This window comes from Cherax quadricarinatus, chromosome 19 (genome assembly GCF_038502225.1).
Source record: "Cherax quadricarinatus isolate ZL_2023a chromosome 19, ASM3850222v1, whole genome shotgun sequence".
Classification (NCBI taxonomy): domain Eukaryota; kingdom Metazoa; phylum Arthropoda; class Malacostraca; order Decapoda; family Parastacidae; genus Cherax; species Cherax quadricarinatus.
Genome location: NC_091310.1, coordinates 47221724 through 47237875, shown reverse-complemented (window position 1 = coordinate 47237875; position 16152 = coordinate 47221724). Strand labels below are relative to the sequence as shown.

The window sequence follows — 16152 nt, the reverse complement described above, 5'->3', positions numbered from 1 at the left end:
TGGTGCGGGAGAATGTGATGGAGGAGAATGTATGATGATGGGGAGAATGTGATGGTGGGGAGAGGGTTGGATGGTGAGGATTTGGTAACGGGGTGGGGGGTTACTAACTAGTGGATGAGATAGTAACGGGAGCGAAATGGATGCTAACGTTGAGGTAACGGAAGGGTGAAAAGTAAGGAGTAAGAGCAAGGAAGAGATGAGGGGTACGAGGGGCATGAGGGAGGCGAGGGGCAAGAGGGAGGGAGAAGAGGCGAAGGGCAAGAGGGGAGGCGAAAGGGTAGTGGGAGAGAGGGGAGAGGGGTAACGGGAAGGGTGAGGTCACGACGTGAGGAGGCCAGGATAACGGGAGGAGTCTGAGTACGAGAAACGGGAGGAGGGGAAGGTGCAAGGAGGAAGAGGTAGGTAAGAAGGAGAGAAAGCGAGAGGAAGGAAAGAACAAAGTGGAAGGGAGAAAGGAGAGGAACAAAACACGAAAAACCACAGTCAGATTGGTTAGGTAGTGACTTTAGGTATCTATCTAGTTCCGTCTTATATATGATGGGAGGCTGATGAATAGACTTGGGCCCGTGACACACATTGTATTGTCTCAGTGTACTCATGGTACCTCTGTTTTTCAATGGGAAGTTGCACCGTCTACCGAGTCTTTTGCTTTTACAGGGAGTGGCTTGTGTGTGCAAATTTGGGACCGGTCCCTCTAGGATATTCCAGGAGTAAATTATGATGTATGTTTCTCGCCTGCGCTCCAGGTCTAGGGACTTCAAATGTTTTCAGTAACTGAGGTGCTTCAATGTATTTATGCATGCAGTGAAGAGTCTATGTATATTCTCTAGGTCTGCAATTTTGCCTGCCTTGAAAGGAGCTGTTAGTGAACAGCAGTATTCCAGCCTAGATAGAACAAGTGATTTAAAGACGATTATCACTGGCTTGGCATCCCTTATTTTGAAGGTTCTCGTTATCCATCCTATCCTTTTCCTTGCAGTTGTGATGACACTGTTGTGGTCCTTAAAAGTGAGACCCTCAGACATTATCACTCCTAAGTCCTTCACATTGGCTTTTCGCTCTGTGTGGTTAGAATTTGTTTTATATTCAGTTCTAGCTTTAAATTTCAAAAAAATTTCATAATGAATTAACCGAAAAAGTGTCTCAATAAGCATTATATTGTTTTCTGCGGCCCATGGAAGACTTGGAAGATTTACAGTCCTCAGTGGATGACACTCATGCAAAGGAAGACACAGTGCTATGGTCTATACCTTCGTCTGCCACCTTCACTGTGCCAACTTCTACCACAGTGTTTCTTCTCTTGAATAGAAAGGGTAAGATCTATCTGCCCACTTTTCCAGTTATTCCCTAGTATGTATGCATTTTGTGCACTATAAAACCATGATCGCACTTATCGAAGGGGAAGACGAAAGGAGGAAGAGGAAGGAGGGGAGGGAGGGAGGGAGGGTGGAGAGGAGGGCTGTGGCAGGTACGTTGGATTGCATGCGGCCAACAGTAACAGCTTGCTGATCAAGCCCTGATCCACCGCGAGGCCTGGTCAAGGATTCGGGGAGGATCAGGGGCCATTGACCCCCAAACCTTCAGGTAAGGATGGAGGGAAGGAAAGAAAGGAGAAACGGAGAAGTGAGGGAAGTGGGGGATGGGAAGGAGGGAAGTAATGAGGGAGGGTTGATGTAGGTCACGTGACCAGCAAACCCGGGCCACAAACCCAGCATTACCCAGGGGAGGGGATGGGAGGGGTGCTGATGTTGATGGAGGGAGGGAGAGGCAAGTGTACTCATTGGCATCGTGTGGTGAGCAAGGTGCACTGCCCCTCCACTACCAGGGGAGGGAAGGAACTGCTGCACCACCACCAGGGGAGGGAAGGGTCTGCTGCACCACCACCAGGGGAGGGAAGGGACTGCTGCACCACCACCAGGGGAGGGAACGGACTGCTGCACCACCACCAGGGGAGGTAAAGGACTGCTGCACCACCACCAGGGGAAGGAACGGACTGCTGCAGCACCACCAGGGGAGGGAAGGGACTGCTACACCACCACCAGGGGAGGAAAGGGACTGCTGCACCACCAGGGGAGAGAAGGGTCTGCTGCACCATCACCAGAGGAAGGAAGGGACTGCTGCACCAAACACAGGGGAGAGAAGGGACTGCTGCACTACTCACAGGGGAGAGAAAGGACTGCTTCACTACCACCAGGGGAGGGAAGGGACTGATGCACCACCACCAGGGGAAGGGACTGCTGCACCCTCACTAGGGGAGGGAAGGGACTGCTGCGCCACCACCAGGGGAGAAAAAGGACTGCTCCAACACCACCAGGGGAGGGAAGGGACTCTGCACCACCACCAGGGGAGGGAAGGGATTGCTGCATCACCACCACCAGGGGAGAGAAGGGACTGTTGCACCACCACATGGGGAGGGAAGGGACTGCCACACCACCACCAGGGGAGAAAAGGGACTGCTCCACCACCACCATTGGGGAGAAGGGACTGCTGCACCACCACCAAGGGAGAGAAGGGACTGCTGCACCACCACCACCAGGGGAGATAAGGGACTGCTGCACCACCACATGGGGAGGGAAGGGACTGCCACACCACCACGAGGAGAGAAAAGGGACTGCTCCACCACCACCATTGGGGAGAAGGGACTGCTGCACCACCACCAAGGGAGAGAAGAGACTGCTGCACCACCACCAGGGGAGAGAAGGGACTGCTCCACCACCACCAGGGGAGGGAAGGGACTGTTTTACCACCACCAGGAGATGGAAGGGACTGCTGCACCACCACCAGGGGAGGGAAAGGACTGCTGCACCACCAGGGGAGAGAAAGGACTGCTCCACCATCCCCAGGGGAGGGAAGGTACTGCTGCACCACCACCAGGGGAGGGAAGAGACTGCTCCACCACCACCAGGGGAGGGAAGGGACTGCTCCACCACCACCAGGGGAGGGAAGGGATTGCTGCACCACCACCCGGGGAGAGAAGGGGACTGCTGCGCCACCACCAGGGGAGAGAAGGAACTGCTGCACAACTCACAGGGGAGAGAAGGGACTGATCCACCACCCCCAGAGGGAAGGAACTGCTCACCACCCTCAGGGGAGGGAAGGGACTGCTGCACCACTATCAGGAGAGAGAAGGGACTGCTGCACCACTATCAGGGGAGGGAAGGGACTGCTCCACCACTATCAGGGGAGAGAAGGGACTGCTGCACCACCACCAAGGGAGGGAAGGGACTGATCCACCACCACCAGGGGAGGGAAGGAACTGCTGCACCACCACTAGGATAGGGAAGGAACTGCAGCGCCACCACTAGGGGAGGGAAGGGACTGCTGCACCACCACCAGGGGAGGGAAGGGACTGCTGCACCACCACCAGGGGAGGGAAGGGACTGATGCACCATCACCAGGGGAGGGAAGAGACTACTGCAACACCACCACCAGGGGAAAGAAGGGACTGATGTACCACCACCAGGGAAAAGAAGGGACTGCTGCACCACCACCACCAGGGGAGGAAAGGGACTGCTGCACCACTACCACCAGGGGAGAGAAGGAACTGATGCACCACCACCACCAGGGGAGAGAAGGGACTGATGCACCATCACCAGGGGAGGGAAGGGACTGCTCCGTTATGGAAAACTGGAGGAGATAATAACTAGAACAGAGTATACTACAGACTCTGGCCATACAATAGAGCGGAAAAATAATGTATGGAACCTGGTAGTAGTAATGTCTGAGGATCTCACTTTCAAGGATCACAACAGTGCCACGATCGCACGTGCAAGGAAAATGATAGGATGGATAATGAGAACGTTCAAAACGAGAGATGTCAAGCCAATGATGATCCTTTTCAAATCACTTGTTCTCTGTAGGGTGGAATACTGCTGTACATTAACATCTCCATTCAAAGCAGGTGAAATTGCAGATCTAGAGAGTGTACAGAGATCCTTTACTTCACGTATAAGTTCTGTCAAGCACCTTAACTACTGGGAACGCTTGGAAGCACTTGACTTGTACTCGTTGGAACGCAGGAGGGAGAGATATATCATAATCTACACTTGGAAAATCTTGGAAGGAATGGTCCCAAATCTGCACACAGAAATCACTCCCTACGAAAGTAAAAGACTGGGCAGGCGATGCAAAATGCCCCCAATAAAAAGTAGGGGTGCCACTGGTACACTAAGGGAAAACACCATAAGTGTCCGGGGCCCAAGACTGTTCAACAGCCTCCCATCAAGCATTAGGGGAATTACCAATAAACCCCTGGCTGCCTTCAAGAGAGAGCTGGACATATACCTAAAGTCAGTGCCGGATCAGCCAGGCTGTGGCTCGTACGTTGGACTGCGTGCGGCCAGCAGTAACAGCCTAGTTGATCAGGCCCTGATCCATCGGGAGGCCTGGTCGTGGACCGGGCCGCGGGGGCGTTGATCCCCGGAATAACCTCCAGGTAACCTCCAGGTAATCCAGCCCTGTCATACCTTCTCTTATAGCTTTGTATGAAGTTTTCCTACGGCACTCATACTTCCAGTTTAAATCTTGTAATCTCTAAGGAACTGTCAGATACTTTTTTGCATATTCTGTGCTTTGTAGATTAACGCCTGATCAACCAGGCTGTTCCTGCTGGCCCCACACAGTCTTCAAGCTGGCACTGGACAAGCACCTAAAGTCGGTTCCTGACCAGCCGGGCTGTGGCTCGTACGTTGGTTTGCGTGCAGCCAGCAGCAACAGCCTGGTTGATCAGGCTCTGATCCACCAGGAGGCCTGGTCACAGACCGGGCCGCGGGGGCGTTGACCCCCGGAACTCTCTCCAGGTAAACTCCAGGTAAACAGTCCACAGTACCAACCACATCCCGGCTGTTCAGGCCCTAATTTGAGGAACTTGATCAGTTCCTCTCTTGAAGACCACCAGAGGTATGTTGGTAATTCCCGCGTATGCATGGAGGGAAGGCGCTGAAGAGTCGGGGACCTCTAACACTCATCGAATTCTCTTAGTGTACTCGTCACGCCCCTGCTTTTTAGTAGAGCTATTTTGCAATGTCTGCTAAGTCTCTTGCAGTCATGCAGAGTGATTTCTGTGTTAAGGTTTGGAACTAATTCTTCCAGGATTTTCCAGGTATATTATATACCTTTCTCATCTACGTTCCAAGGAATACAGTTGAAGGGTCTTCAGACATTCTCAGTAGTTCAGATGTTTGGCTGGGTGAATACTAGCAGTGAAAGTTCTCAACCTTTTCCAGCTCAGCAGTCTCGCCTGCCTTGAAGGGGCCGTCAGTATACAGCAGTATTCTAGCTTGGGGAGAAGCAGACTTCAAGAGTATCATTATTGGTCCAGCATCTCGTCTTTGAAAGTTCTAGTTTTCCAGCCTATCATTTTCCTTGCAGTAGCAATGGCAGCATTGTTATGATATCTGAATGAGAGATCTTCCTACATCATTACTCCTATGTCTCGCATATGGGACTTTCCTCTTTTAATTGAGCCGAGTTTGTCCTGTACCCGTTACAGTCTATTTCCCCCATTCTTCCATAGCGGGGCAATTGATACTTGTCTTCGTTAAACATACAGTTGTTTGAGGCCTGACAATGGACGCAGAGATTTTGGCGTCATCAACAAAGGATGTTACAGTGCTATGATTTATATCCTTCTCAATATCGGATATATGAATGAGAAAGAAAAGTGGGGCAAGAATCGTGCCCTGTGGAACAGCTTTTCACTGTGGTAGCCTCCGACTTCCCTATTTACTACTAGTAATACTACTTTCTGGGTTCTGTTTGTTAAGAAGTTAAGTATTTATCTACCCTCTTTTCCAGTTATTCATTTTGCACACATTTTGTGATCAATTACACATCAGCATTTATGTCGGGTGAGTGTTTAAGATGTCGGATGAACAGGAATACACACTTCGATGGTTTGGTAACTTATATTGTGAGAGTCCTGAGGGGAAGCCCAGGAGCCTTGCCTTCTCGAGGCTATGCCTAGCCAGGAACTGAGAGCTGCCTCTAGCTAGCGGCTCATAGGTAAGGGGTTCGTGACGTCACAGCTAGCCACGGAGCCTATACAGTAGTCAGGGAGTTATGTATAACATAGCTGGGATTATCTACATATACTACACAAGTAATCAGTAACACACTACTGACATTTAGCTTGTCTTCCAGAGCGGCCAGGACTGCATCGTAATGATCTGGAAGTTGTGAAAGGTAGGACCGACCTACCCTATACCCATGCTACCTGCCAACCTGGAGTCTACCTGAAGGGTGTTCCGGGGGTCGACGCCCCCGCGGCCCAGTCTTTGACCAGGTCTCCCGGTGGATCAGGGCCTGACCAACCAGGTTGTTACTGCTGGCCTCACGTAATCCAACGTACAAACCACAGCCCGGCTGATTGGGTACCGACTTTAGGTATTTGTCCAGCTCCCTCTTGAAGACAGCCAAGGGTCTATTGGTAATTCCTCTTGCATTTGTGTCCTTTTACTTAAAAAAATCCTCTTATGCTTGGTGGGAGGCTGTTGAACAGTCTTACTGTACTAATGGCGCCCCTACTTTTCGAGAAAGCCATTGACAGCATGCGCAGGCATGCTGACAATGGCTTTTTCGAAATCAAACAAGTGGACAAAGTATTCTCCACTAATCAATGCACAAAGTATTCTCCACTAAACAACTGCACAAAATATTCTCCACTAAACAAGTGCACAAAATATCCTCCACTAAACAATACACAAAATATCCCCCACCAAACTCTATCAATCATCAACGGCCTTCATGGCTGTCTGCCGTTAAGCTCATCTTTCAGCAAAATTTACCTGTCTCACTACACACACATGATTATTAAATAAAGTCAAAGATAATTGCACACAAATAACCCGCACATAGAAGAATGAAACTTATGACGACGATTCGGTCCGACTTTGGACCATTAACTGGTCACACAGAAGCGCGAAGGGAAGGGAGCCAATATATATAAGAGGGGGAGGCAGGGCCGGGAGAACTAGAGGGAGTATAACGAAAGAAGAGGAAGAGGTGGAGTTGGAGGTGGTGGTAGCTGCAATAAAAAAGCAGTAGTGGTAGTGACACAAGAGTCAGTGTGCGTGGTGAGACAATAGTAGTAGTCAAAGGAAAATAAAAAGTACCCTCGTGGGCCATTGGCTCCCTTTCATCTTTTTTTCCACGTCCTTGACTACTGTACTACCACTGCTGCTACTAATACTATTAAGTTGCTCCACATTGACTTTTGTGTCACTACCACTACTTTCTTATTAATACATTGAAATCACTTCCCACGAAAGCAAAATATTCGGTAGGCGGTGCAACATCCCCCCGATGAAAAGCAGGGGTGTCGTGAGTACACTACGATATAACACAATAAGTATCAGGCGCCCAAGACTGTTCAACTGCTTCCCAGCATACATAAGAGGCATTACCAATATACCCCAAGCTGTCTTCAAGAGGGGGCTGGGCTGTGGTTCGAGCGTTTGGATACAGCCAGCAGTAACAGCCTGGTTGATCAGGCCCTGATCCACCACGAGGCATGGTCATGGACCGGGCCGCGGAGGCGTTGATCCCGGAACACCCTCCAGGTATACCTCTGCCACTACTGCACTATTTCCACCACTACCTCTACCACTTCCTCCTCTCGTTCTCTCGACCCCGTCCTTCCCTTCTCGTATATAAACTGGCTCCCTTCCCTTCGCGCTTTTGTGTGACTTGTTAATGGGCCAAGTCGGACCGATACGTCGTCATAAGTTACTTTCTCCTAAGCGCGTTTATTTTTCCATTGTTTCAGTCACGGTATTGTGCCTTTTTATTCGTCAAAAAAGTATAATCAGGAACAGCACGTCATATATGTGCAACTCCATTATTTATAAGTTTACTCTTATGGGTCATTCAGTACTTGTCATAGCATGTTGAACAAGCTGTCTAAGAAACTAAAATATTCCAAGGACGTATTCCTGAGGAAACTGGGGGTATTATCGGAAAGCAGACAACGGATCGACTAGCGAAAACTGTACCAACCGAGAATGGAAGAAACTGATCTACGAATTATACTGGGGTCCTGAGAGAGGATGCAGACAGGAGTTGAGACAGGTTACAGCATTTCTGAAAGCTAGAAAATTGCAAATATTCGTTTTCACGCACAGGGATACAAGCAACATCGAACTGTTTTCGACATGCATACTATCTTTAATAATGGAGACGATAATAAGTGTGGTAGAGCACCAGCAGTCATGGACTAATAAATGAAAGCCACAATGTTCCTTCTTTCTTATGTTCTTAATCTTGCCTCACAAACCAAGTGAAGTTCTACAAAGAATACAGCAGATTAAGCAGTAAAGAAAGAGATGGGTGGATTACATATTTCTGAATTTTAAGAAGGTATTTGGAAGAGAGAGAGAGAGAGAGGTGTACTTCATTACTAAGCACGAGATAAAGCGATGGTTCGGAAAAGTGTCGCAATGGAAGAGTGACTAGTGGCGTCTTATAAGATTTTGTAATGGGACACGTACTGTTCTGATGTACGTAACCGATATGCCTGAAGAGTCCTACATATCCTGTTTGTGGACGATGTCTACCTAGCTTGAGTCTACCTACCCGGAGGGAATTCCGGGAGTCAACGCCCCTGAGTCCCGGTCCATCACCAGGCCTCACGGTGGATCAGAGCCTAATGTACAACTAGTAACGATAAGACAAAGGCTACAAATAGACATTAACAGACTATGATGTGACATGAAAATTAGGGAACCTGGAGGCTGTCTGAAAAGGATTTGGAGATCTGGATGACGCAGTCGAGAAAGCAGATTTCGTATTTAGTTTAAAGAGTAGGTATGAAAAGGCACATGAAGCCAGAAATAATCGTTCCTGAGTAATTATGAAGCAGGTTCAATAACCGATACTAGACTGACAGGCGAGGACACAAATACCCACACACAAACAAGTGAAGCGGAGTTCTTATCTCACGTGGAGATGAGAGAACACCTGGCCATCCGTCAGTTATTGACTCTGGTCTACGTTGATAAATAGCTCAGCACTTCAGAGTTCAACCAAGCGAATTTATATGGATAACAACTAAGTTGCATTGCTCACTTGTTTAAAATAATTCTTGAGAAAACTGGACAGGAGAGGGTAGAAATAAAGAAAATTCTCTCTCTATATATAAGAACTATTGGTACCACCACCATCATAGATACCTTTGATGAATTTTGAGTTTTTCTACTTCAGGAGCCTGGGCCAATATTGTCTGATGTTTGCCTGGTCAACAAGGCTGTTACTGCTGGCGAACCACTGGCCCACCTATCCGCCACAGCCTGGTTGATCTGGCATTTGGAGATACTTGTCCAGTTTTCCTCTAAAAGACCTCTTCAGCAGTGTTTCTGATATCTTCTGGAAAGATGCTGAATAGTTTGGGATCACGGATGTTAATGCAATGTTCTTAATACGCCCACGGCGTCCTTTATCACTGGGTTTATTTCACGTCCTCCCGTATGTCACTCCAGCAAACTGTTATGGCAGATGATGAGGGAACGAATATAGATATAAGCAAGTTTTCCGATGACATTAAAATAGGCCATCAGATAAATTCTGATGAGGACTAGAGCGATACAGGAAGATCTGGACAGGTTGATGAAGTGGTTGATGTGGCAGGTGTAGTTTAATGTACACAAATGTACATAATCTTGGAAAAATTATAAAAATGGTACATATAAATTAAATAATGAAGAAAAGATCAAGAGTTCTGGTTAGCAGAAATCTAAAGCCAATACAATAGTGCATAAGAGTTCGCAATAAAGCCAATAGAATTCTTGGCTTTATATGGAAAAGTACATACAAGTCCTCAGGTTATGGTTCAACTTTATGTATCTTTGGTAAGGTCTCGTTTAGATTATGCTGCACGATTCTGGTCTCCATATTACAGAATGGACATAAATGCCCTGGAAAACACAAAGGATGGCGAAGATGACCCCCATGTACCAGAAATCTTTCCTACGAGGATAGACTGAGGGCACTGCATAAGCACTCTTGAAAAACATAAAATTTGGGGTGGGTGATATGAATGAAGTATACAAATGGAAGACAGGAATACATAAACGGGATAATAATAGTGCTGAAAATATCTAACCAAGATTGAACTCGCACCAATGGGTTAGGCTGAAAATTTAAGATTTAGAAAGGATATAGGAAAATACTTGTTTAGTAATAGAATTGTGCATGAATGGAACACACTCCCGAGTAGCGTCATTGAAGCTACCTTGGGTAGCTTTAAAAATAGGTTGGACAAGTACATGAGAGGGGTGTGAGTGAGTGTAGGTTGATCTGCCTAACATGGACCAGAAGACCTGCTTATTTCTAATATTCTTAATACTGCTGCTACTACCAGCACTATCACTGCTACTGCTATTATATTACTACCAACATTGCTGCAGTTAATACTACCACTACCAATGTTACTTGCACAGCTACTGTTGTAACTAGTTCTACCATCCCTTGTCGGCATTATACCACTGATCTAATACCACCAGCACCACTGATGTTGCTATTACTATCACCCACCACTACTAATGGTACACTACCACTACCATTGCTGTCACTACTATTACCACCACTTTTGTCACTGCCAATACTATTGCTGGTACTACTGTTACTGCTACCGACTGCAATACCTTACGTGGTGTACAGAATGAGGTCAATAACATGACAGTATGTAGGAAGGTAATGGGCAGGCGCAGGCCTGGCTCCTTGGTAAGATAAAGGTAGGTGGGGCCAAGGTAGCCACTGGTCCACCCTTAGTGCTCACCACTACAACAGCGAACAAACAGAAAGAAAAAAGAATGGGAGAACTTTAGGAATTAATACAAATACTAATAGTTGCCAGGCGCTTGTATTGACTAGTCATCGATCGTGCCAATACGCTGAGTACTGGCGTGATCCACGGTTAGGAGCATGAACACAGAGGTTAAGTAGTGAGTGTAGTGGCAATATTATGGTAATGGGGTAGGGTAGTGGAGGCACGTGTGTGGCCGCCACTATACTGTCACTACCGTCACATACCTACACCATCACTTTCCTGTCAAACTCTCTACCACACCTTCTGGCTGGCCTCCTCTACACGCATGACAGTTGCATGATACAGCAAGACATTGATTTGTTGTATTCTACCTCTCAGGGCTAACCTAGCTAGAATAAAGGGCAGATTTCACAAGTATTACACAAGTAGGTTGTGTGTGTACAGTCTTGCTTGAACCTTGAGGTCAGGTCATGTGAGAAACGTTTTATCTTATCAGATGTAGTGCTTGACCCCTTCATCCCTCGCTCCCACGTACCCAACACATTCATTAGTCAGACACTGACCAGTACATACATGTAGTAATTAGCCAACAATTACACACAGGGTTTTAATATTTGTAAACAAACTACACATTTGCAGTAGAGCCGGTGCTGGCCCGTGAAATCTCTACCCCCTGATATAACGACCCTGCCACCATCCTACTTACCTTTGCTCGACTCTTCTTGCTGCTCAAGGAATTTTGCTGCATCTAACAGGAGTTCGAGGCTCATCTCTCCTTCTCCTTCACGATGGTGACAATTTCCACGCCCTACACTCGCAAAATAATGAAGAAACTAGGAATTTTCGGGGGAGGAAAATGGCGCAACGAGACCAAAACAGCCGGGCGTACAACTCCCTCACTCAAGTCGTGAAATAACGAACCCACGTGTCTGCTCACCACCAGCTCTACCTGGCGATCTTTACACTCGAGTTTTATCCCCTCCTGTCTGCGATTCGAAAATTCTATTTACACAGTTTTAAGCAATTATATATACTATTGCTTATACCACAAGTATAATATTTAGGAGATTGTTATAAGGCAGTACAGAGAGGTAGTGTCCACGCCCAATATCAACAAGACTCGGGTGTCGCGTCGCGGGCGGCCAACAACACAAGAAACTGACCAATCACACCCCAGTGCTATGACGTAAGGGGCGTGGCCTGCTTGATCACGCCCCCTTCCCTCCCCGCCACGCAAGAAGTATTGAACGACAAAAGTTAACAAGAGATTATCATTATCTCTCACTGATCTATACTTGACGGCTCTTTAATGAGCCAGACAAACACAACTATGCACCATTTCTCTCATGCCATAAAATATTTCGCCAAGATCATCCTAAATCAATAGATAACCCGATCATTAGCTCATCTTGTCAAAATCGATGCTCCACCAGCACATGGAGGCATTGAATAATAACAATGCCAAACGTTTCCCAGGGTAACAATAATAAAAACACCTTCTAAAACCCACCAGCTGACTTTAAACTCCACGACGGTGAGATAATAAGTAATTATAGGCGAGAGTAGAGGTAGTGTAGTATAAAATAATTATAAAATCAAACAGGTTGTATGTAAGAGGCGGCAGCGCCGCGTGACGTCAACAGAAGCGTGGCTGAGTATCACGTGGAGATAGATCACGTGGGGGAGGGGGACGCGGGGGAGGAGGGGAGGGGAGAAGGGGTGGTCCTGGGGTTGTGGGGTTATTGGGTGGTGTCCTAGGTGAATGGGGAGGTTTTGGTGAAATGGGTGAAGAGGAAAGCGTGGGTAATGGGGTGAAGGAATTGCTAGTAAGAGATGTTGGGGGAGGTGACATAAAAGAGAAAGGGGGGGGGATGAGAGATGAGGTGACGGGGGTGAGAAGAGGTGGTGGTGCAGGAGCGAGATGAGGTGACGGGTGAGAAGAGGTGGTGGTGCAGGAGAGATGAGGTTATGGGGTTGGGATGAGGTGATGAAGGGTAGGGTGTGAGGTGAGAGTTGTTTCAGCGTGGTGTACCCAGTATGAACGTGATACACAAGCCTTGCACGGTGTAACAACCAAACATGTCAGGACCAAAAGTGTCAGAACCAAACATGTCAGGATCATAAGTGTCAGAACCAAACATGTCAGGACCAAAAGTGTCAGAACCAAACATGTCAGGATCATAAGTGTCAGAACCAAACATGTCAGAAACAAACATGTTAGGACCAGTCATGTCAGAACCAATCATGTTAGAACCAAACATGTTAGAGCCAATCATGTTAAAACCAATTATGCTAGAACCAAACATGTTAAAGCCAATCATGTTAAAACCAATCATGTTAGAACCAAACATGTTAGACCCAATCATGTTAAAATCAATCATTTCAGAACCAGTCATGTTAAAAAATTCACGTTAGAACCAATCATGTTAAAACCTAACATGTCAGAACCTAACATATAAGGCCTCAAAACGGTAGAACCGAATACTTGGTTCTTGAATGTGTGTTCATGCCAGTTCTCCAGCGCTTACACATCCAGGACCTTCACATCCAGGGCCTACACATCCAAGACCTATACATCCACGACCTTTACATCCAGGACCTTCACATCCAGGACCTACACATCCATCACCTTCACATGCAGGACCTTCACATCCAGGACCTTCATATCCAGAAACTACACATCCATGAACTTCACATCCAAAACCTACACATCCAAGACCTTCACATCCAGAATCTTCCCATCCACGACCTTCACATTTACGACCTTCACATCCAGGACCTACACATCTAGAACCTTCACATCCAGGACCTTCACCTTCAGGACCTACACATCCAGTTCCTTCACATCCAGTACCTTCACATCCAGCATCATCACATCCAGTACTTGCATATCCAGTACCTGCACATGCAGTACCGTCACATCCAGTATCTGCACATCCAGTACCATCACATCCAGTACCATCACATTAGTTCCTTCACATCCAGTACCTTCACATCCAGTACCATCACATCCAATACCTGCACATCCAGTACCATCACATCCACTTCCTTCACATCCAATCAATACCTTCACATCCAGTACCATCACATCCAGTACCTACACATTCAGTACCTGCACATCCAATAGATGCAAATCCAGTACCATCACATCCAGTACCTGCACATCCAGTACCATCACATCCAATTCCTTCACATCCAATCAATACCTTCACATCCAGTACCATCACATCCAGTTTCCTCACATTCAGTACCTTCACATCCAGTATCATCACATCCAGTACTTGCACATCCAGTACCTGCACATCCAGTACCAACACATCCAGCACCATCACATCCATTATTATCACATCCTGTACCATCACATCCAGTACCTACACATCCAGTACCTGCACATCCAGTAAATGCAAATCCAGTACCATCACATCCAATACCTGCACATCCAGCACCATCACATCCAGTACCTACCTGCACATCCAGTACTTGCACATTCAGTATCAACACATCCAGTACTTGAACATCCAGTATTTACACATCCAGTACCATCACATCCAGTACCATCACATCCAGTACCTGCACATCCAGTACATGCACATCCAGTACCATCACATCCAGTACCTGTACATCCAGTACCATTACATCCTGTGCCATCACATCCAGTACCATCACATCCCGTACCATCACATCCAGTACGTACACATCCAGTACTGACACATTCAGTGCCATCACATTCAGTACCATCACATCCAGTATCATCAAATCCAATATGTGCACATCCAGTACCATCACATCCAGTACCTGCACATCCAGTACCATCACATCCAGTACCATCACATCCAGTACCATCACATCCAGTACCTGCACATCCAGTACCATCACATCCAGTACCTGCACATCCAGTATCATCACATCCAGTACCTGCACATCCAGTACCATCACATCCAGTACCATCACATCCAGTACCTGCACATCTAGTACCATCACATCCAGTACCTGCACATCCAGTACCTACACATCCAGTACCATCACATCCAGTATCTGCACATCCAGTACCTATACATCCAGTACCATCACATCCAGTACCATCACATCCAGTACCTGCACATCCAGTACCATCACATCCAGTACCATCACATCCAGTACCTGCACATCTAGTACCATCACATCCAGTACCTGCACATCCAGTACCTACACATCCAATATGAGCACATCCAGCACCTACACATCCAGTACCACCACATCCAATAAATCACATCTAATACGTGCACATCAAGTACCATCACATCCAATACCTGCACATCCAGTTCCATCATATTCATTACCTGCACATCTAGAACGATATTTTAGGGTTAGTACAAACATCTGGGACCTACATATGTTAGTACCAATATCTGGGACCTGCATGTGTTAGTACAAACATCCAGGACCTACATATGTTAGTACCAACTTCTGAGACCCACATATGTTAGTACCAACATCTGGGACCTACATGTTAGTACAAACATCCGGGACCTACATATGTTAGTACCAACTTCTGAGACCCACATATGTTAGTACCAACATCTGTTAGTAGTTACATTTGGGGCTACCAACCTGACGTCAGGAAGGCGGCTGTGATGACAGGTTGGTCACTGGATAATAACATACCTTCATGAACCTTGTAACTGTGAACAGGACGTCAGCTGAACATACACACATCAATCAACCTGTTAAGAAAATCCTGGCTTGGAGGAGTGTTGTGGTTTGAAGACACTTTAGGGGATTTTTATTTTTGAAGGTTGTTGTTAATGGCGCATGCATCAATAGATGCAACAACATCTAGTATGTGTGTGTATATATATTTTTATTGATTTATACTGGGTAATTTGTGTTTGCTGGATGGTGGATCAGCTGTGTGACCTCGGCTCTTCGTGTTTCTAGCCTGCTGAGCCTTATACCTCTTATTAAAAATATACATGTTTGTCTCACTCACTTCCACATGCAACTCATGCCATTTTTTACTATCCTGATACTAAAGAAGTACTTCCTAACATCACAACGATATATGGATAAATGCGTACAACCATTTTAGATGCAACAGAAAGAACAGGCAACAAGGGGGTGTTGGCCTGTATGTCAAAGAGTTGCTTATTTGCACGGAGATGCTGATTACTATTATTATTATAATCAAAGGGGAAGCGCTAAACCCGGAGGATTATACAGCGCCTGGGGGGGGGGATGTGGAAGGCATTCAGGCTTAATTTGGGGAACTGGAGCACAGATCCAATTCCCTAAATCAAGAGCCCCTCACCAACATCAAGGAACCTTCCTTGAGGGGACGGAGATGCTGAACACCACAAATGATGTAGTTGAAGTTCTAACACATTTGTCTTTACTCTTCAGCTTTTGTGTCT

The 16152-nt window shown here is 46.8% G+C and overlaps 1 protein-coding gene across 2 annotated transcripts in view; it reads right to left on the bottom strand.

Annotated features, from left to right (window-relative positions):
* The window catches only part of LOC128705668 (TSC22 domain family protein 1), a 245834-nt gene extending 234006 nt beyond the window's left edge, over nucleotides 1-11828 (bottom strand). The window contains exon 1 of one of the 2 annotated variants that reach the window (XM_070086797.1): nucleotides 11469-11828. In XM_070086797.1, coding sequence (XP_069942898.1) covers nucleotides 11469-11532 — 64 coding nt within the window. In that variant the 5' untranslated portion in view covers nucleotides 11533-11828. The remainder of the gene's footprint in view (nucleotides 1-11468) is intronic. The other variant, XM_070086798.1, reaches the window with a different exon arrangement.
* Between the last annotated feature and the right edge of the window lie 4324 nt (nucleotides 11829-16152).